Raw genomic sequence first — 27,207 nt, 5'->3', positions numbered from 1 at the left:
GCCCAATGCTTCCCACAGTTGCCAAGTTGTCCTTTGGGTGGTGAACCATTCTTAATACACACGGGAAACTGTTGAGCGTGAAAAACCCAGCAGCGTTGCAGTTCTTGACACAAACCGTTGCAACGTGCACCTACGACCATACCCCGTTCAAATGCACACACACACAATCCATGTCACAATTGTCTCTAGGCTTAAAAATCCTTCTTTAACCTGTCTCTTCCTCTTCATCTACACTGATTGAAGTGGATTTAACAAGTGACATCAATTAGGGATCATGGTCTTCACCTGGGCAGTCTGTCATGGAAAGAGGTGTTTCTTAATGTTTTGTAGACTATCTGTCAATAGAAACTTTATGGCTCCCTTATGCCCTGGTCAAAAATAGTGCACTGGCCTCCTGCGTGGCGCAGCGGTCTAAGGCACTTTGAACGGTGTTTCTTCCGACACATTGCTGCAGCTGGCTTCCGGGTTAAGCGAGGCCGGGTGTTAAGAAGCAGGGCTTGACAGGTCGCATGAAATTGACCTTCGCCTCTCCCAAGCCCGTTAGGGAGTTGCAACGATGAGACAAGATCGTAATCATAAAAAATAAAGGTGCACCACACAGGGAATAGTGTGTCATTGTGGACGTAATCATTGAAAATGGTAAATGTCTGTCCCTAATAGGCTTCAGCATGTCCAACATCACGTCCTCGAGACCGTTAGTGTGTACGCGTACCAAGTAGTGCACTACTTTTTAGTGTGGCCCATACAACCTCTGCTGGAAAGATTCTTCATGTAAACCGAGAGAATCTGTCGGGACTGAATGCGGAGGATAATGAGCAGCAGTAGTTCTGGCGCTGGTCATTTGTACAAATCCTGATTTCTCAGGTGTTCGCATCTTTCATATTTTGGTATGAGGGGGGGGGGGACATTTGGCCTGTAACATGCAAAGAGAGAGGGTTCTGCTCTCCTCTCTAGCATCTCTTCTCAACACGTATGGGCCCAGAATTTAATCGAGCAGCTGACAAATGTGACACTTTAGTTCTGGGTTAACCGAGATTATGGCCCATAGGGTTCTGGTCAAAGGTATTGTATTGGAAAGGGAATAGGGTGCCATTTGGGACACATCTGCCATTACTATGTAATGATCTGTGATTAAATGTTAAAGACTTCAGACATAAAAGCTAACTACCTGTGAAATCATTCACACCAAGAGGACGGTTAAAGTGTGACTACATGAACCAGAGAGAGAAAGTGAGAGATTGTAGTTTGTACAGCTTACCCAGAAACGCTCCTTTGATATGGCCTTTGGCTTACCTCCTGATGAATGTAGCATCTCGAGCTAAACAAAAAATACATACATTTAAGACAATTTGTTTTAGTTTTTTTATTTTATTAGAAATGTACAGCTTATGAGTTTCCATTACAATTGACCTTTTTTCAATGTTCTACTTTTTACAGTTTTTACTTCTGTTAAAATATATTCTCCCATCATTGATCTCCCAGGTTTGTGATACACAGAAAACAGTACTGGGCACAGAGCAGTGCCACTGTCTGAACAACATGATGACGAGAGTGTGTGTGTGTGTGTGTGTGTTCGGGATGCACATGTGAACATGTGCACAACATGGAGGCAGACTGACATTTCCAACATGCCCACTAAGAAGAAGAGGGAAGGCGTAGCATTGTGCAATAGCCCTTTCCCCTCAGACTTGAGATGAGTTTAGTGCTAATCAGTGGCAGACTTCAGACCCTATTCACTTACCCCTCAGGCCTGGAACCCACCACAACAAGCATCAATAGATCAGATCTCCCAAACACAATACGAACATGTAGCTTAATAAAAAAATAGCATGAAAATATGTTTATATATAGGCTTCTATTCTACAACAGGTTGTCTGAGAGGTAACAGAGGACATTGTAATGGGGAAGAAAGTATTTGATACTGTCCCAGTGTGTGAGATGGAGATAGATAATCAACTCAGGGAACCCAAACAGCTACAACATCACTAAGTATTAAGCCAGACTAGCAGGAGATGTGCAGAGGCAATCATGATTGGAACGTTACATTTGACAATATTTTGACGGGGAACAGATAAAAGATCTCGTCCCCTTACAGGTTCACTAAATGTAGTGAGCACGAGAGCAGTCAGGCAGATTAGTGAAACGACAAGACCCCGTGGCTCAGAACATGAGTCAAGGTGACATGGAAGCGCTTTCAGGTGTCTAGGATCACACAAGCCTTGTGTGTGTGTGTGTGGCGGGGATCCAAGTAGTCTCCCTGTTTCAGTCCGTTTTCAACCGTTTACTTCATAATTAACATGACCCAGATCCATCCGACAAAACGATCACTAAAGTCCTTGAAGCTAAGAAATCAAACTAAACACGTGGAGTGCGTGTGTCACCAAGCGAAGTGTGACCGTTCACTTGATTTGGTAAAGTATAAAAACAGGGCAGCTTCCCCAGTGCCCCCCCACAAACCTACAGCAGGTGCAGTTTGTCATTTTGACAAAACATTTGTTCCCTATCTAGCTAGTCTGCCTCGAGTTGGCATATGTTGAAGAGCGAGCTTCGTATGCATCCCACTGTAGTGCGATTGAGATGATAAGCTTTGCCTAGCGACTGAAGCAGCCAATGGCTGCATAATATATAATATCGTCATGCTGCTTCCAGGGATTTTTCTACCTATCGCATGTTCGACCCCTTCCCTACCCCTTTGGCATCTGTTCAACCCCTTGGCTACTGACATATTGGAACATGACAGGTAGGGGGGAAAAAATCATCTATAGGAAGGAAAAAGTGAAATGTCACCTGGGAGGAATTGGACTGCTCCAGGACCATTTCACAAGTTAAGTGTTTGTGTGTGTGTGTGTGTGTGCGCACGTGTCAAGACCCAGTCAGACAAAAGGGCGAGCGAGTATTGTCACAGCTCTTCCTGGTCCCTAAACAGGAACCATCATACATGAGACGACGTCAACGTAAACATACATGATAATGTAACTCATGACAGTAAAAATACAAAACAATGGGCATAATAATAAATCACAATAATTCCAGTGTACGTTTTTTTTCTTAAGTCAGTAATTCTTGTCCCAGAGGTACAGGCCAACGGATTGGCAAAAAAAAAAAAAAAATCCCCTAGTCGTTTGTCCACCATGCCAAGACATGCTGTAGTGTACCGGGGGTCTGAAGGAGTAGAAAGGCCCTCCTTAGCAGAGCCTGGGACTATAGTGGAGGCGTTGTCTGAGAGACAGAGGGGTAGAGCAGGGTGGATCTCTTCCAAGGCCTGGCCCCCTTGTAGGCCACACTGACTGGCCCCAGCTCCGGGCCCAGCCTGCCTCGGTCTCATCAGAGTTTGAGGTGCTGCACAGAGAGGGGTGTTGAAGTAAAAGGACCCCCCTCCCCCCCTCTCCAAAGGAACGATAGACTGAGATCATAGTGAGATGATGAGAGCTGAGCCACTGTGCCCATCTCCCGCATGCAATTACACTCTCAATGGTGCACACTCCTCCTCCTCCTTAGAGTCCCCTCCCCCATAGAGCTGCACTCAGTCCACTCAGGTATAGTATCAAGGGCTGCAGTGGATTCTCAGCTTTGTTCTATTGTCATATAATATTACCACCTGGTCTTCTCCCGCTCTTCATTCCCTACCTTCGACTCCTCATTTTCTATTTATTCATCCTCAGAGATCTTCTTTTCGGTCTGCAGCCAATATATCTTCTCCCCTTTGCTGGCATTTCCCTCTCTCTCGAGATGCCAACCTTCCAAGTGTCATTCATCACTCGACTAGGAAGCTTGGAAATCGAGGCTCTCCCTCTCCCCTCTGTCAGTCTTGCAACTCCCCTCGCCACTCCCCTGTCCGTCCCCCGTCACTGTTTCTTCTCGCGGGTGGTGATGGTGACCAGCTGCTTGGCGGCCTTGGCGATGTCATAGGCGCACTGGATGACCTGCTGGGTGAGCAGCTGGTAGTCGACGGCGGGCGCTGAGGGGTCCGGGGGTGCCGCCTTGCGACACTCCACCTGGAGGCGGGAGGCGCTGGACGCCAGGAGGCGCAGGGAGCAGTGCACGGCGTCTAGGGCGGGCCGCTGAGGGGAGACAACACTTACTGCCTACAGCTAGAATCTGTATTTGGTCCCAAGAAATGTGCAGTATATATTCTGCTGTTCTATCAGGCAGTCAAAAATAAAATAACACATGTTTGTTGTTTGAAGCAACCTCTTTGGTAATAATAATCACTGTTGGTGGCAGTTTCACACAATACGGAATCTTTAAGGAAATTCTAGAAAGAGGGAGAGCTAGAGCAAAACCTTACCTTGGGAAAGAGAGAGGCCATTTCAGTGACAGCAGAGTGGATCTTCTCAGAGCATGGAACGAAACTAGGGAACATAAGACAACCTCTTGTTACAACCATAGATAAAACATAAGACACATTCTTGTTACCCCCGTAGATACAACGTAAGCCTCAGTCTGACTGTGTCATGGAGTGAGTTTTGTAGTCGGGGCCCTACCTGTCGTGTTTGAACTCCTGTGCGGCCCTCAGAAGCTCCTGGATGTTTTTGGTCACCTGCTCCGTCTTGAGGATGACGTCTTCGGTGCAGGGCAGGGTAGGATCCGGCTCACCCCCCTCGCCCCCACCCCACTCCTCCGACTCTCCCCGGCTCTCCTCTTCACTGCTGCGCCCCCTACTGTAGAACACATTCAATCAGTACACTCTCATTAGCCTGCAATTCCCACATTGAGCAAAGAGGTAAGCATCTCTGAAGTAATCACCCACAGTAAATATGTCCTTGACAAAGACAAACAGTCCGCCAGTCTGCTAGATGTCTAGGTAGACCCTAGAGCCGGGCCTGTCTGCCCCTTCTACGTGTTGGTCGAGACCCCAGAATGACTCGTTCACTGCCCAGCCACCTGCTCCAGATATCTCCCCCCCCCAGCCTTACCTTAGCGACAGCTCATACAGCTGAGTGTTGTCATAGTCACTATCAGTGCCACTGCCGTGCTTCTCTCCTTTTGGAACCTGTGGACAAACAGAACACCTTATCAGCATCAAAAGGTAGCAGTAGTGATTCCAAAGGCAGACATCAGTGAGAGTATGGCAAGGCCTTTATTAACCAATCAAAAGCAAGCCATTCACACAAACATTTACACTAAGCCACAATATATAATCCTCAGCAATGCATCAGCTCATATTGGTCTATAAAACAGTGTCAGTCAGTATCAGCTTTCATAAGACGCCACTGAAGGTTTCAGCCGTCACGGTCTGGGGTTGGTAGCGAAGTAGTCTAATAACACTGGAAGTCACAGATGAGCCGACCAACTGTAAGGGAGGGCAACAGCCAGCCAGCCAGTCTTACCATGTATCTCCCCATCTCCATGGAGCTAGAGAGGTGCTGTCCTCCATAGGGTGTCGGACCGCCAGGACCCCCCTTCCTCACCTGAAGGATAGACAGAACGGGACAGGAACTCAAGAGAATGAAAAGCAACAGAGGAACCGCAGAAGGAACACTGCCTGACAGAATGTTTGAGTTTTAGTAGGAAGATTCCAATCAGACACTGGGATGCGCTATACATGCTTGAGCAGAGTCAGCTCAGCTCTGTCCGGGGAGACAGTAGCCTATAATACGTCGAGGTCAAATTCGGTTCTTTTTGTCAAATAACTTTTGACTGAAACTCAACAGCTAAACTGCCGAGCAACTTTCCCCAGGACAGGTTTATACTGAAAATGTGTACGGCCCAAGTTGACTGGAATTCAAAAGGAAATGTGTGAGTCTTGAGCTAGGTCCTGCCAAGTAGTTAGTGAGTCACTATCCCAGAACAGCTCACACACGGAGTACATCATTAACATTACCAAACACACAAACATACTGTCTGACATACACAGGAGAAGACAGAGAAGCCGGTTAACTTTCATTAGCTTGCCTCAAATCACGTCTCCTCTCTAGTCACATTCACAACAGATGTATACATAAAGCATCTCTGGGTAGAAGTGCTGATCTAGGATCAGTTTAGGCTTTTAAAATTCTAAGAAATAAGGGGGGGGGGGTCCCTGATCTTGGATCAGCCCTCCCCCGAGACACTTTATGCAGGCCCAGACAGTCAGCACGATTATAGACACTTCTTTAGATACAGCTGGCTGACATAAGGGGCTATGCTGTGAGTTATCCCAGGCAGTATGGCCAGTAGGCCACTCTTGCACTCACTGTTCCCTAGCGGAGAGCTAACTTGATGTAGACTGAACATCTGTGAATACTTGTATGCTGGCATATGATACACAAATAATGTCCATAAAATGAAGTCATCGTCATCGGTGCTTTTCAAAAGAGCACTGGGTTTTACCACCGTGTGGTCCAATATCTATGATGGGGTCCAAACTGTACAACTTTAAAAAACATTGATTTAAAAAAACAACTTTTATATTAAAATGATATACAGTATAGCCATATTTAAATGACTTATAAATACAGTATGAGCAACAAGACATATACAGACAAATACAACTTATCTAGATATATCCTAGCATATAGAACTCTAAATTCTACACAAAATACAAATAAAATGTCTTTCAAACTACACAATAAGAAATTGTGCATTTGCTAATTGCTACGCTGTAATGCCCTACAAAATACAAACTAAAGAGAAACACGGAAAAATGCACAGATAAAGCAAACTGAATTGGGATTTTGCATCACCCGCATGAATAATGGAATGTAAAGGTTGAAGGCAACAATGAGCACAACAAAAGACAGACAGGATAGACAGATGGAAGTGCCCAGAATACGAGCAACAGATAGACAGAGACAGGAGTCAGGACAGAGAGAGAGACACAGACAGACAGACAGACTTTACCTCCTGGCTTCCTATTCAAGTTCCACACCAGTCGAAGTGTCTGGAAGCAGGGGTGAGTGTGTGTGTGTGTGTGTAGGTAGTGCATTAGCTTAGAGCGCCTCGGACCACAGATCATCGGCCGTCATTTTCTGATCATTTCCACATGTTGAATTGCCACTGTTTGTCAACACACCCAGCAGTTGACCCACACTCGTGTAAGTCAGCCTGCCCTAGGCTCCACTGTGACCGAGTGGGTCAGTGACTGACACAGTGCCTTGAAGGATCCATTGAGAAGAGCGTATGGCTATTGGCTCACGGTGCAGGACAAACCACTGACACTCCTCGTGTTTGAGCTACTCACACTAGAGATAGGGAATGGGAAAGCTATGATAGACACTCAATGGTGGGAAAGATACCTGCCATCTTAGCTTAAAAAATGATGACATTCTACACTCAAAAGAAACCTCAATCTGAGAGATAAACTCATGTAACGTGAGTGGAGGAGAAGAGTGATTTGTCACAGTGTCAAAGTCTCTGTATTTGTGTGTATTTGGGGCAGGTGCGTGCGTGCAACATCTGGACCAGAAAGCTTTGCGCCAGCGGTAGAGGCTGGGGGTCAAAGGTTAGGGGTTAAAGTAGAGGCGCACTCCACTGGTAAGCGGTGTGTGCATGCCAGACAGCAGTAGAGAAGGTAGGCAGCAGTAGCGACAGAGAGGGCAGGTGGTGTATATCACCATGACCACGGCCACCTGCGGGCCGTAGCGCGTTGCTCACACTTACACTGGGGTGCAGAGGCTGCAGGCGGCCCGTCAGGGAGTCCAGGCCCGGGGAGTGGGAGTGGGGCTTGGGGGTGGCGGGCCCCGGCTCGTACATAGAGAAAGCCTGTCTGTCCCTCCGGTGGGCAGGCGCCGAGGACATGGCTAGGCTGGAGTGGTCCCCTCCCCTACCTCCCCCTCTGCCGCCTCTCACCCCCCCATGCCAATGTGCCGGGCTGCCTCCTCCCCCGCCTCCCAAACCGCCAGCTCCCCCTCCTCCGACGACCTGGCCGCCCCGCAACGCACTGTTCTCCGTCTGCATCCGCGAGATCTACGGGGAGAGGTGGGGACGGGGGAGGAGGGTCACCTTAATGTGTCAAAGGTCACATGGACAACCATCCACATACACAGGTACTGTACAGGGAGCTTCATTTAGCTAACCACATACTAGATATTGATGGAGGTAAGATTATAAAATGGGGATCAAGGGAGTCTATAGGCCATCTATAGTCTATACTGATAGGTGGATATAAGGGGGTAAACTGGCTAGTCTGTGGATGGGTATAACTACAGTGCATTCCAAATGTATTCAGACCCCTTCTCTTTTTCCACATGATTAAGTTACAGCCTTATTCTAAAATTGATTAAAATCCAATCAAGCAATCTACATAGAATACCCCATAATGACAATACAAAAACAGGTTTTTTAGAATTTTTGCAAATGTATCAAAAATAAAAAACTGAAATACCTTATTTCTATAAGTATTCAGACCCTTTGTTATGAGACTCGAAATTGAGCTCTGGTGCATCCTGTTTCCATTGATTATCCTTGAGATGTTTCTACAATTTGATTGGAGTCCACCTGTGGTAAATTCAATTGATTGGACTTGATTTGGAAAGGTCCCACAGTTGACAGTGCATGTCAGAGCAAAAACCAGGCCATGGGGTCGAAGGTATTGTCCGTAGAGCTCCGAGACACGATTGTGTCGAGGCACAGATCTGGGGAAGGGACCGAGAAATTCCGGCAGCATTGAAGGTCATCAAGAAGACAGTGACCTCCATCATTCTTAAATGGAAGACGTTTGGAACCACCAAGATTCTTCCTAGAGCTGGCCGTCCGGTCAAACTGAGCAATTGGGGAAGAAGGTCCTTGGTCAGGAAGGTGACCAAGAACCCGATGGTCACTCTGACAGAGCTCCAGAGTTCCTCTGTGGAGATGGTTGTCCTTCTGGAAGGTTCTCCCATCTCTGCAGCACTCCACTAAATCAGGCCTTTCTGATAGAGTGGGCAGACCGAAGCCACTCTTCAGTAAAAGGCATGTGACAACCCGCATGGAGTTTTCCAAAAAGGAACCTAAAGGACTCTGACCATGAGAAACAAGATTCTCTGGACTGATGAAACCAAGATTGAGCTCTTTGGCCCAAATGCCGAGCGTCACATCTGGATGGAACCTGGCACCATCCCTACGGTGAAGAATAGTGGGGGCAGCATCATAACGCTGTGGGGATGTTATTCAGCAGCAGGGACTGGGAGACTAGTCAGGATCAAGGGCAAGATGAACAGAGCAAAGTACAGAGAGATCCTTGATGAACACCTGCTCCAGAGCGCTCAGGACCTCAGACTGGGGCCAAGGTTCACATTCCAACAGGACAACGACCCTAAACACACAGCCAAGACAACGCAGGAGTGGCTTCGGGACAAGTCCCTGAATGTCCGGAATCCGATCAAATATCACTGGAGACCTGAAAATCGCAGTGCAGCAACGCTCGCCATTCAACCTGACAGAGCTTGAGAAGAATGGGAGAAACTCTCCAAATACAGGTGTGCAAAGCTTATAGTGTCATATCCAAGAAGACTCAAGGCTGTAATCGCTGCCAAAGGTGCTTCAACAAAGTACTGAGTAAAGGGTCTGAATACTTTTGCAAAAAAAATCTAAAAACCTGTTTGCTTTGTTATTATGGGGTAGTGTGTGTAGATAGATTAAGGGGGGAAAACAATGTAATCCATTTTAGATTAAGGCTGTAACGTAACATGATGTGGAAAAAGTCAAGGGGTCTGAATACTTTCCGAATGCACTGTATCTTAACCAATAAACATACATATTGGCAGTACTGGGGGTGGATCTTTAGTACTGGAAAATAATGGAACTACACATGCATGGTTTATTGAGGGGTACGGGGGGGGGTGGGGCTACTCTCACTGACACTGTGTTATTGTTTTATCTGTATGTACCTGTCAACCTATCAACACTGGAAGAGAACTGCTGTGCATTTCCCCAGGTGTGTGTGCAGGGGCTGACGTGTGTGTGCCTAGGGGCTGGTATTTCTCCTGGCGTTAGACATGAGTGATGGGACAGACATGGGACAACAGCTCGGGCATTCATGAGAACAAAACAACAATACCACCATGGAGAGACGGAACAGAAACAAAGTGACTAAATATGGCGTAACAACAGATGGGAACGAAACCTGATACTTTGACACACTGAAGAACAAACTGCAGTGCTTACACCAAAACTAACAGATACTGTTCTGAGCTGCACAATTTGCTTACTACAGTATAAGGACAGCTCTGGGAACAGACTAGATCAACACTGATAGTGACAACACACTAACATACTGAGGCAGAAAGGATACGTCTTCCATTAACTGACAATATAATTGAAAAATTCCTCCCATCTTTCTGTCGTGCACCCTGCCCTCCACCCTCCTCTCTCCACTCCCTCCATCCATCCATCACTGTACCCATTCCTCCCATTCCATACCTCCCCTCCCCTCCTCTCCCTGCCATCGTCCCTCCCTCACATTTTTTTTAATCCTCCCTCTCCTTACCTCTTTCTGCAGCCGGCGCAGCTCTTCACTCAGGTTGTTGTTGACCTTCATCAGCTGCTGGACTTTAGCCTCGGAGGAGGCCAGGGCCTTCTTAACCTCCAGGTACTCCTGCAGAGTGATGGGCCCGTCTGACAGGTCTGACGAGTCCATGCTCTGAGGGGACACACACACAACATAGAAATAAAACTATATAACTAAATCTAAAATACACAAACACAAGCATGTGGGAGTCATTTATGTGGGATATTGTCTGAGCAATAAGCGGGACTCGGTTTCATCATCACTCTTAGCAGTAAATGGAGAAGTTTGAGCACAGTTAAAATAACAATCTTTTCACAATCAACACTGAAACCATATTTGAGAAATCTCTTAACTGGAAATGACTTTGAACAGCATTCACCATTCACAGCTCAGCCATATCTGAGAAGCACAGAGCTTCTGTCTGTATGATACCAGAACAGAGCTTCTTCACACAGTGAACATGAAATTCTAATTTTACAGCAGCTTTTCCACCACGTCCTGTGGCTGTGGGAGCGTGTTTTAACAGGGTTTCCACCCCCCTCTCACCCGCCCCCTCTCCACCTCTCACCCGCCCCTCTCCTCTCCCCATCTCTCACCCGCCTCCCTCTCCACCTCTCACCCGCCCCCCTCTCCACCTCTCACCCGCACCCCTCTCCACCTCTCACCCGCACCCTCTCCACCTCTCACCCGCACCCTCTCCACCTCTCACCCGCACCCTATCCTCTCCCCTCCTCTCACCCACCTCCCTCCCCTCCTCTCACCCACCCCCCACTCACCCACCCCCCACCTCTCCACCTCTCACCCGCCCCCTCCTCCCTCCCCTTCTCTCACCCGCCCCCCCTCCTCTCCACCTCCCTCACCCACCCCCCCTCTCCACCTCTCACCCGCCCCCCTCTCCACCTCTCACCCACCCCCTCTCCACCTCTCACCCCGCCCCCTCGCCCCCTCTCCCCATCTCCACCTCTCACCCGCCCCCTCTCCCACCTCTCACCCGCCCCCTCTCCACCTCTCTCCCGCCCCCTCTCTCTCCCCTCCACTCCACTCACCCGCCCCCTCTCTCTCCACTCCCCTCCACTCACCCGCCCCCTTTCCTCACCCGCCCCCTCTCCTCTCCCATCCGCCCCCTTCCTCTCCTCTTACCCACCCCTTCTTCCCTCCCTCTCTCACCAGCCCCCTCTCCCCCCCTGCTTGTAGAACAATGCTCCTCTGATTGAAGACCCAGAATAGCTGTGATGTCACTGTGGAAGTATGTGGCAGCAGCAGCAGCAGCACTGCCACTCCCGCAAGGCATGCTGGGACAGGCGGGGAGGAAGATACTGCTGGCTGCTGGGGATAACACTGCAATCACTATAAGAGGCTAAGAAGAACTATGTGCTGATTTACGATCAGTTTTGCCTTTTTAGATCACAATGAATATGACTACATGGACAGGGGGGGACCTGATCCTAGATGAGCACTCCTATTTTGAGACACTTGATACGCATGGACCCTTAACTCAAAGCAGGGCTGGGAACATAGGACCACTTCCTGGTCACTTTGCTCCACCTCCATTTCTCTCAGTACACATTTGATCCATCTATTTACTGGGTTTAAGGGGAATACTCTGGCTGTTCTCTGGTACTCTAATGTTGGCCTGCAGAGAAAGACATAGCACAACGGTCTGCAATGGAAAAAGAAAACAAGAGCTTCCTATTAGGTCAGTTCCGAATAGTACCTCCCCCTTTCACTATGCTTCAGGCTGCTTGGTGCCTAGTGAACACAGTGTATTCATTAGTGCAAACCGGTGCAAAATGTTTCCCATTGGACAAATTCAGGTAGGTCCCTCCTCATTTGGACCTGTTTGCTTCCATTTGATGCTTAATGAACACAACCCTGCAGTCCTCCTGTGCCCTTCTCTCCTCACCTTGGCCCGGTTGTTGCGCTGCGTGTTGTTGTTGTTCTGAGTGGTCAGCTCGCTGTCCGTGTCCTCATCCGACGCTACGCTGTCGTAGTCATGCTGGTCGTCGTCGGCCCCCAGGTCCAGACTAGAGTCTAAAAGGGATGGATCAGAGCAACAACATAGGCCCTGGCTCAATCTCAATTCGTCTTTCCTCGATTCCTTCTGAAAATGCATTGGAGAAGAAAGTGCGAGGGGAGGGCTACTTGGACCTTTTCCTTGAATACGGTTGAGAAGGATGCGAGGAGACAGGATGTGAGGAAGTGCAGAAAGACGTTTTGAGATTAAGCCACAGAAGACAAAAAAATAAAAATCAGGAAAAAACTACAGCTCAATTTAACTAGTGACAACTTAACCATAACACAACCAGGCAACCCCGACATTTAAAATACATCTCAGTAACTTCTCCTTTTCACTCATACATCGCAATGGATGGATTGACTGAAGTGTGCCAAAACAGCTTAAATTCCAGAGCATACTTAATTCATAAAAGACCTTGTTTGAACTGGCCTCAGTCCCTGCCTTCTCCTCTCCCCTCTGCTCCCCTCCCCTCCTCGGTCCTCTCCTCCTCCTCCACACCTCTCCCCTCTGCTCCCCTCCCCTCCCCTCCTCGGTCCTCTCCTCCTCCTCCTCCACACCTCTCCCCTCCCCTCCTCGGTCCTCTCCTCCACACCTCCCCTCCTCGGTCCTCTCCTCCACACCTCTCCCCTCCCCTCCTCCTCCTCCTCCACCCTCTCCCCTCTGCTCCCCTCCCCTCCTCAGTCCTCTCCTCCTCCTCCACACCTCTCCCCTCTGCTCCCCTCCCCTCCTCAGTCCTCTCCTCCTCCTCCACACCTCTCCCCTCCCTTCCTTGGTCCTCTCCTCCTCTTCCACACCTCCCCTCCCCTCCTCAGTCCTCTCCTCCTCTTCCCACCTCTCCCCTCCCCTCCTCAGTCCTCTCCTCCTCCTCCACACCTCTCCCCTCCCCTCCTCAGTCCTCTCCTCCTCCTCCACACCTCTCCCCTCCCTTCCTTGGTCCTCTCCTCCTCTTCCACACCTCTCCCCTCCCCTCCTTAGTCCTCTCCTCCACACCTCTCCCTCTCTCACCGGTAGGGCTGCTCAGGCCTTTCCCCTGTTGCCTCCTCTTGGCGTCACTCAGGATGTCGATGATGAGCGTTGCGAACTCACGAGCGTTGAAACGGGCCAACTTCTGTCTACCCTGAAAGAGAAAAATAGGCAGGGGACACACGTATTCATTCTTGAGTACTAAAAAACCCTCCAACGCAGAGACGTAGGTTTACAGGAGAAAATTGTATTCAGACATTTTTTGGTGTATTATTAAAGAAAAGACTAATTGAAGCCACAGTCTCTGGTATTGCTGTGGTCACTGGTCATGTGGGGTGGAAAATCACAGTCATAGGGGCTACAGTTGATCATAGTAACACACACACACACACTAAACATTGCACCTAGCAATTCACGTTTGTGTTTGCATAAGGGGACAAAAATGCAGGCTTCGTATCCATGTGGTTTCAATTCTAAACACGGTCCGACCGTGAGCACACTGTCGTGTGTGTGTGTGTGTATTCTCTCCCCCAGTCTCTCTTGCATGAAACATAAACACTACAGCTGACCAGTCAGATGGCTCCAACCCTATTCAATCCAATCCTAGCTGCGGAGATCACTGTGGTGAGGGTGCTGATGTGTTAAGGCCTATGTTTACACTAACGAGCTAGCCAACTGAGGGAGGACCCACGATCACACACAGCCCCTTTCGTTTCCCCTCACCCTCCCCCACAGCTGGAAAATGTCTCTCTCGCCGTCTCTACATCCCACTGGCCAGTGCAGAAGCTCAGACATCCCGGTGCAGCCACAAAACTATTAATAGAATGAGATCTTTCATCTCTCTCTCTCTCTCTCTCTCGACTTGATCTTTCCTCGTCTGCCCTTCTGTTCTCCTCTTTTGTTCCCGTTTTAAAATCTGTCGTGCTCTCGGAGGACTTCTCCATAGTCCCTTCTACTGCCTGCTTGTGTCACTGTGTCTAGCATCGTCTTCAGCCTGCTGTCATCACTAAGCCTACGCAGCGGTTGGAGAAGGATACATACGAAGATATTCAAGCATTTGCTGGCGGTCATCCAACGTTGTTTTCGCGTGCGTGTGTGTGTGTGTCTGATAGTAGTAGTGGTGGTGGTGGTTACCTGGTTGCGTGTGGCTGAGTATTCGGGGTTGACAGGCAGGAAGGGCACCGCGCTGCGCTCCGTCACCAGAGTGCTGTGGTTCTGAGTCGTCAGCCACACTGGGGAAAGGGGGAGGAAGGACAGAAAGAGAGAGATATTATACACTGATGTGTGAGTGAGAGAGAAACAAGGTCATTTCAGCTGGAAGTTGGAACACGCACAGCAACACACCCTGCCTGCCGCCCACACATACACACAGTGCACAGCTCCACTGGAACAGACCACAGAACAGTTACAGACTTACACACTTTCACTCCTCTGAGAATGCTCTGCTATACCTAGAGCTGTGTGTGCGTGTGTGTGTGCTTGAGCGTGTCCGGCTCTCGGTCTCTACCCCATCCTGCTTACCTGTGGAGAGTCTCTGTCAGACAACGCAGTCCGCGACTGCTCCTGCTTCCGAGAGACTGCGAGCGAGGGAGGAGAGTGAAAGAGAGAGACTCCAGGATTCCTGAGGCACTTTGCTCACCAACGCGCTCTCTCTTTCTCACTTGCTCCTTCCCTCTAAATTGCCTCGCTCTCTCTCTCTCCCGTCTTAGACCTCACCCAGTGCCCTTTTACAGACTTTGTTTATGCGTTTTTTTAGGTTTCCTTTCTAAACAGTGACTCCTTCTCCGGGGGAACAGCCTACACTAGGGGCTACGTCCCACATAACACCCTATTCCCTTTATAGTGCACAACTTTTTTACCAGGGCTTGGTGAAAAGTAGTGCACTATATAGGGAATAGGATGCTATTTGGGACACGGACCCCAGAGTGGCCCAAACAGATTGCATGACTCAAAAAGGCAAAGACAGAAAGAGGAACAGGATGGAGAGAGGTGGAGGAGAGGCAGGGGATGGGTTACACAGGAGAGGGAGAGAAGCAGGGGATGGGTTACACAGGAGGGAGAGAAGCAGGGGATGGGTTACACAGGAGAGGGAGAGAAGCAGGGGATGGGTTACACAGGAGAGGGAGAGAAGCAGGGGATGGGTTACACAGGAGAGGGAGAGAAGCAGGGGATGGGTTACACAGGAGAGGGAGAGAAGCAGGGGATGGGTTACACAGGAGAGGGAGAGAAGCAGGGGATGGGTTACACAGGAGAGGGAGAGAAGCAGGGGATGGGTTACACAGGAGAGGGAGAGAAGATGGGTTAAGCAGGGGATGGGTTACACAGGAGAGGGAGAGAAGCAGGGGATGGGTTACACAGGAGAGGGAGAGAAGCAGGGGATGGGTTACACAGGAGAGGGAGAGAAGCAGGGGGGAGAGAAGCAGGGGATGGGTTACACAGGAGAGGGAGAGAAGCAGGGGATGGGTTACACAGGAGAGGGAGAAGCAGGGGATGGGTTACACAGGAGAGGGAGAGAAGCAGGGGATGGGTTACACAGGAGAGGGAGAGAAGCAGGGGATGGGTTACACAGGAGAGGGAGAGAAGCAGGGGATGGGTTACACAGGAGAGGGAGAGAAGCAGGGGATGGGTTACACAGGAGAGGGAGAGAAGCAGGGGATGGGTTACACAGGAGAGGGAGAAGCAGGGGATGGGTTACACAGGAGAGGGAGAGAAGCAGGGGATGGGTTACACAGGAGAGGGAGAGAAGCAGGGGATGGGTTACACAGGAGAGGGAGAGAAGCAGGGGATGGGTTACACAGGAGAGGGAGAGAAGCAGGGGATGGGTTACACAGGAGAGGGAGAGAAGCAGGGGATGGGTTACACAGGAGAAGGAGAGAAGCAGGGGATGGGTTACACAGGAGGGAGGGAGAGAAGCAGGGGATGGGTTACACAGGAGAGGGAGAGAAGCAGGGGATGGGTTACACAGGAGAGGGAGAGAAGCAGGGGATGGGTTACACAGGAGAGGGAGAGAAACAGGGGATGGGTTACACAGGAGAGGGAGAGAAGCAGGGGATGGGTTACACAGGAGAGGGAGAGAAACAGGGGATGGGTTACACAGGAGAGGGAGAGAAGCAGGGGATGGGTTACACAGGAGAGGGAGAAGAAGGAGGGGGGGGCGGGTTGTCTCACCTGCATCGTTCTCCCTGCGGTCCACTTCGTCATACACGTCCATGGCCAGCTCCTCAAACAATCGATTGTTCAGCTGTCACACACAGGAAATGTACGGGACGCAGACAAGTGTACACAAGACCAAGACAAAAATAAGCAATGCACGCCAAAACAGCAAATACCAGCGAGGAAAAAATATATATAAAACACAAACGCACACACACACGGTTAAAATAATAGGACAACCACGTACAGCAATACTGTCAACACAAACAGTAGCACTACACTAAAAGGCTCTGTCCTTTTACTGCCTGGGCCAGAGGAGAATTGATTATACCATACACAGGAAATGGGGAAAGTCATAGTCCTCTGTCATAGACAATTAGAGTCACTGATACAGACATGGCCCACTGCTTCAGTTTATTATCAGATTAGCTCGTTTTCTGGGTCGTTTGCATTAGGCACCAAATGGAAAGAAAAACAGGGAGGATACCTCGTTTTTGTTTTCCTTTGAAAACGTTTCAAAATGTTTTCCCTTGCGTGTCCTAATGAACACAAGCCAGGAAGTCTACCAGATGGATAGAGCCTCAACTCTAACCCATGACCCCTACCCTTTGACCACCCAGCACTACTCACCGCTTGGAGCTTCTTCTTAGCTGCCTTGGCCAGTTCTGAGAGGTCCAGGCTACGCAGAGACACAGACAGACAAAATGCCACAATGAAACAACCACAGACACCAACAGAGAGAGAGAGGGGTGAGGAGAGAAAGAAGAGAGGACAGAAAGGTAAGTGAGGTGGAGGACATGGAACTGGGGGTTTTCTCAGGGTGGTGGGTGGGAGGGGTGAGACAAGAGGGTTGTTCGGTCATGGAGCGAGGGCCATGGCAGATAATCAGGTGACGTATACAGGTAACTGCCAAAATCATGGAAACACTTCGGGATGCAAAGTGTGATTCCTGAGTTAATGAAGCAATTAACATCCCATCATGCTGAGGGTCATGTATAAAAATGCTGGGCAGGCCATTATTTTGGCTACCATGGCTATGCGCCCGTAGGATGACAATGCCCCCATCCCACAGGGCACGTGTGGTCACCGAATGGTTAGATGAGCATGAAAACGATGTAAACCAGATGCCATGGCCGCCTGTCACCAGATCTCAACCCATTTGAACACTTATGTGAGATTCTGAAGCGGCGCCAGAGACCACGTTTTCCACCTTTCTATCAACAAAACACCAACATTTGGGGAATTTCTTGGGGCAGAATGGTGTCACATCCCTCCAATAGAGTTGCAGACACTTGTAGAATCTATGCCAGGGGGTAGACAACCCTGTCCCGGGAGATCCACAGTTACTGCTGGAGTTTGTTCCAACTAGGCACCACACCTAACCAACTAAGCTAATTGATCAGTTTGTTGATTGCCAAATTTCAACACACCTGGTCTTCCAGGTCAGGTAAATGAACAACAGAACCAGGGTTGCCTACCCCTGATCCATGCCAAGGTGCATTGAAGCTGTTCTGGCTTGTGGTGGCACAACGCCATACGAAGACACTTGGCGGTGGTGTTTCCTTTATTTTTGGCAGTTACCTGTAGCTCCTTCCATTTCAGTTTGGCAACATTGAAAACTACAGGCCTTGTACTTGTATGATCGACAATGAGTACTGGTGGTCTAGATACGGTAGCCAACATAACATTTAAAAGCAAAAGGGCTCCCGTCAATGTTTATTGAATCAAGACATCATAAAAGTAATGCTACTATATAACATTTTTAAAAAGGTAGACAAAATATTACAGGAATCCCTCCCTCCTTCCCTAACAACAGCGAGAAGATGATGAGCGCACGGGATAAAAGACGGGGGGGGGGGTGTTGAGGGAGTGAGTGAGTAAGAGAAAAGAGAGAGATACCTCTGTGTCGGGCACTTAGGGCGAGCTCTGCCTCCACAAGCGCAGCAAAGATGGAGAGAACAGAAAACGAGTGAGCGAGACAAGAAAGAGACAGGTGGAAAGTAAGAGAGAGAGAGAGAGAGAGAGAGAGAGAGGGAGGGGGGGATACACTCCATATCAACACCAGGGCCCATATTCACAAAGTGTCTCAGAGTAGGAGTGCTGATGTAGGATCAGATCCCCCTCTGTCTATATAACCAGATTAATTATTATCGAAGGTAAAACTGATCCTAGATCAGCTACTCAGACGCTTTGTGAATACCGCTCACTAGTTCTCCACAGAGTATAGTACAGTATAGTACAGAGTATAGTACAGTACAGTAATAGCAGTGTTGTAGAAGTCTGTTGTAGCTCAGCAGACAGACATGCAGTCTGCATCAGTGTAACAGGGCCTTCCTCTCCCATCTAGCAGTACAGACTGACTAACAACAGGGCACAACCTACTGGTCAAAACACTGCAATACACCTAGCCACTTCACTTATGCCAGAATATTACATGGTATTCATAACATTTCATTGTAGAGTCCAGAAAATCAAAGGCATTGCCAGGATATCATGTCACGTCAAAGACAAAAATGCTCAATAGAGAATCTCATTTGAAAATACGTTTTAGTCCAGGATTAGCCTTAATCTGTGCCTGAAAAAACACCCTATGTATACTTAAGCAATAAGGCCAGAGGGGGTGTGGCATATGGCCAATATACCACGGCTGGTCTTAAGCACGATGCAACGCAGAGTGCCTGAATACAGCCCTTAGCCGTGGTATATTTGCCATATATCACAAACCTCCCGAACTGCCTTACTGCTACTATAAACTGGTTACCAGTGTAATTACAGCATTAAAAATAAATATTATGTCATACCCGTGGTATACGGTCTGATATACCACGGCTGTCAGCCAATCAGCATTCAGGGCTCGAACCACCCAGTTGATAATAAATATCAACCGCCATGCAGATTTATAAATATAGTCCCCACACCCTCCCACCCATTCAGACCCTGAACACAAGCCTTTGACACTTACCTGTCAGCCATCTGAGGAATGATATAATGTCCATTCTTGTGATCTACAGGATAGAGTACAACGGAGTGAAATCATTGTATAGTGTAAAACAGTCATTGGGTGAAAAACAGCCCTACTAGTTAAGCCTAACAGTGGGTCCATACTTGGAGCGATAATCAGCGAACTATCAACCAGTCATGTTCAATGGAAAGAGACACACAGCGACTTAGCGGTCGGCGAGGAGAGAACTAGTGACCAGAATTGAAAATGTCCCAATATTATGCAAATTTAGGGAGAGGGCTCTTGTTAGCAAGCTCTGACATTAGCGAACAACAAAACTGCTGTCATGCTAGCTGTTTGAAGGATACACCCACCAAGCGAGATCTCAATGACTTGATTGCTGATTATCGCTTCAACTCGGAGCCCTCTGTAAGGTCCTTGGCAGGGGTAAAAAGGTCACCTACCAGGGCGTCGGCCACACAGGTAGAAAGCCAGCCTGTCTGTGAGCTCGTACTGACACTCAACCAGCCGCTCTGCCAGCTCCACCTGGCCCGCTTGCCTGCCACATACACACACAGTACAACGATCTGATCCTACAACTGTATATGACACAGCTTTCTGACACAACAAGGCAGAAAAAAATAACTAACAAACTGAATACCTTATGACAGAGTCACACACAAAACTGTGTGTGTATCAATACTATGTTTAAAAAGAGTGAGCCAGGGGTGTATTCACTAGTAACAAAAAGCAAACAGGGCAAAACGGGAAGGGACTACCTGAACTTGTCCAATAAGAGACCCTTGTTTTCCTTTGGAACATGTTTTGGAACAGTGTACACTAATGAATATACCCCTGGTGTAGCCTACCTGGCGTAGTCCATGGGTGTGCGTCCGTTGATGTCCAGGGCTCCGGGGTCAGCTCCGTACACGACCAGCAGCTCTGCCTGCAGAACCTGGCCTGCCTTGGCTGCCACATGGAGTGGAGTGGTGCCCTTCTCCTGAGAGGACAACCGCACACACACACAGACACACACACACACACGCATCATAACTTCAAATTAGGGAGCATGGACACAGCATAGAGCGATTGGAGCGATGCTCTATAGGGAAGTTGTGAGTGTGGTGAGAAAGTGGGTAATTTGCAGTAACAGGGGGTTGGAGGGTGAGTGGTGAGAAAGTGGGTCATTTTCAGTAACGGGGGTGGGAGGGTGAGTGGTGAGAAAGTGGGTAATTTGCAGTAAAAGGGGTTGGCAGGGTGAGTGGTGAGAATGTGGGTAATTTGCAGTAATAGGGGTGGGAGGGTGAGTGGTGAGAAAGTGGGTCATTTGCAGTAACGGTGGGTGGGAGGGTGAGTGGTGAGAAAGTGGGTAATTTGCAGTAACGGGGGATGGGAGGGTGAGTGGTGAGAAAGTGGGCAATATGCAGTAACAGGGTGAGTGTGGTGAGAAAGTGGGTAATTTGCAGTAACGGGGGAAGGGAGGGTGAGTGTGGTGAGAAAGTGGGCAATATGCAGTAACAGGGTGAGTGTGGTGAGAAAGTGGGTAATTTGCAGTAACAGGGTGTGGGAGGGTGAGTGTGGTGAGAAAGTGGGTCATTTGCAGTAACAGGGGGTGGGAGGGTGAGTGGGAGAAAGTCATTTGCAGTAACAGGGGGTGGGAGGGTGAGTGTGGTGAGAAAGTAATAGGGGTGGCAGGGTGAGTGGTGAGAAAGTTGCAGTAATAGGGGGTGGCAGGGTGAGTGGTGAGAAAGTGGGTAATTTGTCATAACAGGGGGTGGGAGGGTGAGTGGTGAGAAAGTGGGTAATTTGCAGTAACCGAGGGTGGCAGGGTGGGGGTGGTATGGGTCTCACCGGGTGGAAGAAGTTGGCCTGTGCTCCCAGGGACAGCAGCCGTAGACATGTCTCCAGACTCCCCGTCCTCACACTGGAGTGCAGTTGCTGAGACAGAAACAGAGCGAGAGACCCTGTGAATCCCCTCATTAGTGGTGTTTAATAGCTCCACACAGCGGCTTCCATTAGTTATTCCTGTGGTGTCATTAAGGTGCTTCCTTCCTGCCTACAGGGGAGAGAAGAAGAAAGGCAGGCTCTGTGTGTGTGTGTGTGGCCTCAGTGGGAGGCACCCCTGCCCACCAGCCATGGCCCTGAGTGGACGAGCCCAGCCTGTGAAGGACGTCAACCTCTGACACCTGACCTGAGGGGGCGGGCCTCACCTTACTGAGATCCTTGGTGGTAACACCGTCGTCATCACGGCACGGCAGCTTGTGGACGAAGGATAGCATCTGGTACTTGGAGCGGATGAACTCGGACTTGGTGGGGCTGTGTAAGACATAAGGTAAGACATCAGCTGTATGGATTTTTTCTCCCTTTTTCATGGTATCCAATTGGTAGTTACAGTCTTGTCCCATCGCTGCAACTCCCATATGGACTCGGGAGAGGCGTGCATCCTCTGAAACACAACCCAACCAAGCCGCACTGCTTCTTGACACAATGCCCGCTGAACCCGGCAGCCAGCCGCACCAATGTGTCGGAGGAAACGCCGTAGACCTTGCGACCACCACAGGAGTCGCTAGTGCGCAGATGGGACAACGACATCCCTAGCGGCCAAACCGTCCCCTAACCCGGACAACGCTGGGCCAATTGTGCGCTGCCCCATGGGTCTCCCGATCGTGGCCGGCTGCGACAGAGGCTGGACTCGAACCCAGAATCTCTCGTGGCACAGCCTTAGACCACTGCGCTACTCGGGAGGCCCTCATCAGCTGTATGTATGAATCATTGCAGCATGAGATGCTGAGGGGAAAATCCTCACTGATCCCATAATAGTCTGATACTAGTTAATGAGCAAAGGCTGAGCTGCATCTAACACATAAGCTTATTAGCCTGATCGGACTATAACAATTGACCGAGTGAAAAGAATCTCTTGAGATCGTGGTGGGGGAGAGTGAGTTCCACAAACACAGAGACTATACGTCAGCGGGGAATGTCCCCACCCAGGTCATCATTGTAAATGAGAATTGGTTCTCATCTGACGTGTCGTGAAAATATATGTTGTGAAATAAAAAATAAACTTACTGGACTTTGTCCTGTGGGTTGGGTTTCCTGCGGCCGCTCTGCACCTGTGCTGGGTCAAGCAGGGAGTGCTCCCAAATCGAGTTAGCCCCATTACTGGCCAGGGTCTGCACCATCTAAAACACACACACTAATGAGACACACGACAACACATCCCTAACATGAAAGTATCTAATGTTGGGGTGGAATGTCCTCGTAGAGCAAATCAAAGCCTCTTCCAGTGCCTGAGGCTGGTCTAGTGGGTAAAGCCACCGCCTGCAGCACCTATACACCACCAAGCGTGGGTGTGAATCCCGACCCCAGGGCCACTCTCTGCATCTCCCTCCCCACTAATTTCCTTCCTGTCTGAATAAAGTGAAAATACAAAAAGAAAAAGAATACATTTAAATCCAGTTCCTAACAAAAGTCTTCTCAAATCTTTTCTGTCCAGCAGCCAGGTAACATTTACTTTATATTAGCGATGGAGGAAAAAAAAAACAATTGATAGTTAAATATTGAAAAATTATTTTAAATGTATTTAATAGTTTTTCTAGGTAGCGTCAGCTAGCGCTAGATGGCTGGGCGTGTGCCAAAACGCCTGTATTTTTCATCCTATAGCTTGATCTCCATCATCTTTTTAAATAGTGAGCCAACATGTTTACAGCACTTTTATTTCCATGCTCACTCGTCTCTCTGCAGCAGACACATAGAGAGCAATATGTTTGGGACATCAATTCGCAATCGAATCGCAATACATATCATATTGGCACCTAAATATTGTAATATCGTATTGTGAGGTCCCTGGCCCTAATTTATATACAGTTTATAAACTGTTTTTTATCAGTATAGATTTACATGTTAGAAATCTATAATAAACAGGTAAAGGCCTAATACATTGGTTGAATTGGGTTACTTGTCATTTAGCTGATTGCCAAATACAGGGCTACTTGTACACCCATCAGTAATGATCTCCAATGCCCAGCCCCCTATGTTGTTCCCCCAGGTACCTGCAGCAGTGCAGGGGGCCAGCCGCTGTGCCGCAGGTGCTTGACGATGGAGATGTGGCGTCCCAGGCTACGGTGCACCGAGCAGCACTCGTCACAGATCAGAACGCCCCTGTTGATGCTGGTCCAGCCCGGATCTGAAAACACAGAGAAAGAGAGAAAGAGATAAAGTGAGAGAGGGGTATGGGTGGGGATCAGGTGTGTACAACTTAGGCTATTTCATCTCAGGTTCATCGTTAGGCCTATAGCTTTGTTTTACCGTTTCTTACCGGTGATACAGTTAGGCCTAATATTTGACATTATTGTTTACTGCACACATTTCAAATAATAAAATGTGAGAGTGATGAATAGACTGACAGTTTGCCTGACATGTGGGAGTTCACAATGAGGAGTTCTCGAGACCATACAAATCAACAAAACACGTATTATTAGCATCATACTGTATAGCCTAAATACACGTCTGACCTTAAAAATTCCAGTACCACCCAATTGTGCCTTTAGGTGGTAATGAGATCATCATACTAGACAAGTCCAGGGTTCAGTGGGCACAGACAGAACCATGGGCCACACAGTCTAGTCATTAAGTCTGGCCGGGGCAAGGTTAGTCTACACCCTCAGGATCCTACTATAATTAGGCTAAGCTAACTGTGTACGACATGCAAAGGGCCTATTTTATCCGAGGAACTAGATGGAGCATTTATTCTCAATTGGTAGGCCTAAGAGCTTACAGATTGGGCTGGGGAGGAGTGAATACATGCAGAGAGAGAGAGAGAGAGAGAGAGAGATCTGTTCTTGAGGGACAATTCTGAAACAAATAGCTATTGGCAATACTCAACAAAGCATGCCTACTGTTTTCAAAGATTATAATCTATGAAAAGCAGCAACTCTTTAGCCAACAGCATACCACCCTGCATCCCACTGCTGGCTTGCTTCTAAAGCTAAGCAGGGTTGGTCCTGGTTGGTCCCTGGATGGGAGACCAGAAGCTGCTGGAAGGGGTGTTGGAAGGTCAGTAGGAGGTCCCCTTTCCTCTGGTCTAAAAAAAATATCTCAATACCCCAGGGCAGTGATTGGGGACATTGCCCTGTGTAGGGAGCTGTCAATCGGATGGGACGTTAAACAGGTGTCCTGACTCTCTGTGGTCACTAAAGATCCCATAGCACTTATCTTAAGAGTAGAGGGTGTTAACCCTGGTGTCCTGGCTATATTCCCAATCTGGCCTTCATACCATCATGGCCACCTAATCATCCCCAGCTTACAATTGGCTCATTCATCCTCTGTAACTATTCCTCAGGTCATTACTGTAAATTAGAATTTGTTCTCAGTCAACTTACCTAGTAAAAATAAGGGTTAAATAAATAAATAAAATTGTTGGGTTTGTACCCATGGCAGAACAGGACAAAGCAGAGCGCAAAATCAAATGTTAAGAGCGGGGAGCAGGACTCTTCATTGGTATAGATTCCAATCGTTAACACTAAAAGTTCAATCTCGTCATAATTCATGCTTCACAGAACAACCCCATTGCTCTTCCTCTCCATGTCCACACTTACTTCCACTTAGTGTGTGCAGCGCCTAATGTGATTTCATACGCATGCACTCACACAGACACTGACCTAGGCTACACAGACACAGCGCATATGGGGCCACTCTAGTCTCTTGTACCACTATATCTACAGTCAACACTACTGAAGGCTATAGCCCTCTCTTCAGTCTAGCATTCTACCACATGCTGTGCTGCCCATAAAACTAACCATATTATGATAGAAAAACAAATAGGCCTTACGAGCATACTGGCTGTAACAACATTTAATAGCCTAGGGTTGATATATGACTTCTTCCAAAATATGGAGGTTGTTCATGAGTCCAGTAGCTATTCCAGTGTGGAGGGTGACAAGGAGTCACACATTAGTGGCTTGGATCAGCAGCTTGCTAGAGCTGCCTTTGCCCAGAAGGGGACGGGCTGCCGAGGCAGCAGAAAGCTGACAGTAGACTGTAAGTAAGAAAAAGAAACGGCACAGTGCACGCACAGAGTAGGTATACAAGCAAGCCAGGTTAACGCAGGTAACTGCAGAGGAGTGATGGTCAGGAGTGTCATTAATCAGCTGGGATAGCAGAAACACATTCCTGAAGGGAGAGCAGCTGTGAAGGAGAGAGCAGCTGCCATGCACCCCACTCCAACCAACCCCCATCCCAAACTCTCCTCCTCCCCAAAACATTGGGGCAGGTGGGGTTAAATGTGCAAGGCCAAGGCTATGTGGGCAGGGAGGGCCAGGATGCCAAGGTTGGCATCACATCAGAGTTGTGGGTGCACAATAATGTTGTAGAAAAACAGAGTTGGAGAATGTATTCATGATTTTATGAGTAACTACTAAAAAAATGACATGAAGGATTAAGCTAAAAAAAATGTTTTATGCCTACAGATGGAGCAGTCTAGACAGGTCAGGAGTCCTGATTACAGGCACTCACTCAATCACTATTCACAACCTATACTATCAACGCCCCTACTCTGCGCCGCACTGCTTGCTAACATTGGCTGGTTGCAGGCAGCTAGCTAGCCAACTAGCTTCAACTACTATTTTATTATAATTTAACTAGCTAGCTAGCTAACTAACTAAGTAACAACGGTCAGCTAATCTTCTAGACTCTAAACGTTAGCACACTGGCTAGCTATCTAACGTTACACAAATTACAACGGGAAATTGGTCACATTTATAAAAGTACTCTGGAGGAAGACATGCCAAACTAGCTAGCCTGTCGTCTTCAAATGTAACTAGCTACCTAGCCAGCTAGCTAGTTAGCCCGTGAGGCTACAGAGCCAACTTTACAGACAGATGTGATAGCAAGCTATTCAAGTTAGACCAGACAAGATAGACACCCTTTCTCATTTGTTAGCAAACTAGGTACGTGGTTAGCTACCAGATATATGTGGCGGTTAACACGAGAAATACAAGCAAACGTTATACGTTGCTTGGCTAGCTGCGCTGGCTAGTCAAGTAGGCGAAACAAATCCGACACTCAAATTCATCTACAGAATATGGTTCTTGTCAAATAAACCAAAGTAACTTTCTAGTCACTTCATTTATTCACATGCACTGAAAATGAAAATTTCACTCTGTTTAAAGGCCTGACTAACTAACTGCCTGTGAACCTGCGCCGTTTTATTGTACTACTTGACAGCGGGCACAGGCCTCCGCCGTCCCATCTAAATGTCGCCAGCTAGCACACATATCAAAGACTAAAACAACACATTGTTTCAGTTTTCATCGTACCTGGTGCACTGCAGTCGGCGCATACTTCGGTTCTGTGGACCTTTCTTGACATGTTTAGGGTTCCACTACAGCAGTGGTTGTATATCCAAATGATATCTAATGGATGCTCGCCCCTTCCGAAGACCGCCTTATGCTGTTTCTATATGCTGCCCTGAATCCCCGGAAGCCGGTGTTGTGGTCTTTGGCTCTCCCGAAGCTTTCCCTTTTCTTCCTAACCGGTTTCAGTCCTAAACTCCGGATTCAGTGAGTCGCAGTCCTCGTCGGTGGGATGGTTATCACTGGCTGGCTCATATCTAGAGGGATATAAGACACTAGCGCACACTGCATTGCCAATGTCGAGACCTAGGATAACTGCGCTCCGTCCTACCTGTCACTCGACTCGCTCTCCCACCACTTGCTCTCATCGCCT

The 27,207-nt window shown here is 48.5% G+C and overlaps 1 protein-coding gene across 5 annotated transcripts; it reads right to left on the bottom strand.

The window, feature by feature from the left end:
* Positions 1-168: 168 nt before the first annotated feature.
* Positions 169-27,207, bottom strand: LOC112267372 (ARF GTPase-activating protein GIT1). 5 transcript variants are annotated; one of them, XM_042297198.1, is made up of 21 exons: positions 26,799-27,207; positions 23,535-23,668; positions 22,552-22,664; positions 21,693-21,798; positions 21,334-21,420; positions 20,352-20,482; positions 19,947-20,041; positions 19,504-19,546; positions 18,441-18,467; positions 17,172-17,220; positions 16,557-16,629; positions 14,523-14,620; positions 13,431-13,542; positions 12,312-12,439; positions 10,388-10,540; positions 7,582-7,887; positions 5,331-5,411; positions 4,917-4,993; positions 4,485-4,661; positions 4,289-4,352; positions 169-1,318 (listed from the first exon to the last, which is right to left on the bottom strand). In XM_042297198.1, exons 1-21 carry the CDS (start codon positions 26,848-26,850, stop codon positions 1,181-1,183), a joined length of 2,244 nt encoding a protein of 747 aa, XP_042153132.1. In that variant the 5' UTR covers positions 26,851-27,207; the 3' UTR covers positions 169-1,180. The 5 variants fall into 5 exon arrangements, with proteins under 5 accessions (XP_042153132.1, XP_042153129.1, XP_042153130.1 ...); XM_042297195.1 differs by lacking the exon at positions 169-1,318 and adding an exon at positions 1,349-4,061 and having other exon boundaries at positions 26,799-27,204; XM_042297196.1 differs by lacking the exon at positions 169-1,318 and adding an exon at positions 1,349-4,061 and having other exon boundaries at positions 4,485-4,658; positions 26,799-27,204.

This window comes from Oncorhynchus tshawytscha, linkage group LG14, assembly GCF_018296145.1.
Source record: "Oncorhynchus tshawytscha isolate Ot180627B linkage group LG14, Otsh_v2.0, whole genome shotgun sequence".
Taxonomy (NCBI): Eukaryota; Metazoa; Chordata; class Actinopteri; order Salmoniformes; family Salmonidae; genus Oncorhynchus; species Oncorhynchus tshawytscha.
The sequence above is the reverse complement of the archived record's forward strand: the minus strand, read 5'-3'. Positions and strand labels throughout refer to the sequence as shown.

Excerpts from the sequence above, each read along its gene's own strand:
- LOC112267372 (XM_042297195.1), bottom strand. The coding sequence starts at position 26,850 with ATGTCAAGAAAGGTCCACAGAACCGAAGTATGCGCCGACTGCAGTGCA. Across the intron at positions 22,665-23,534 it reads GGCCCCCTGCACTGCTGCAG|ATGGTGCAGACCCTGGCCAG; the intron begins GTACCTGGGGGA and ends TGTGTGTTTTAG. Across the intron at positions 4,353-4,484 it reads CAGGAGTTCAAACACGACAG|TTTCGTTCCATGCTCTGAGA; the intron begins GTAGGGCCCCGA and ends TATGTTCCCTAG.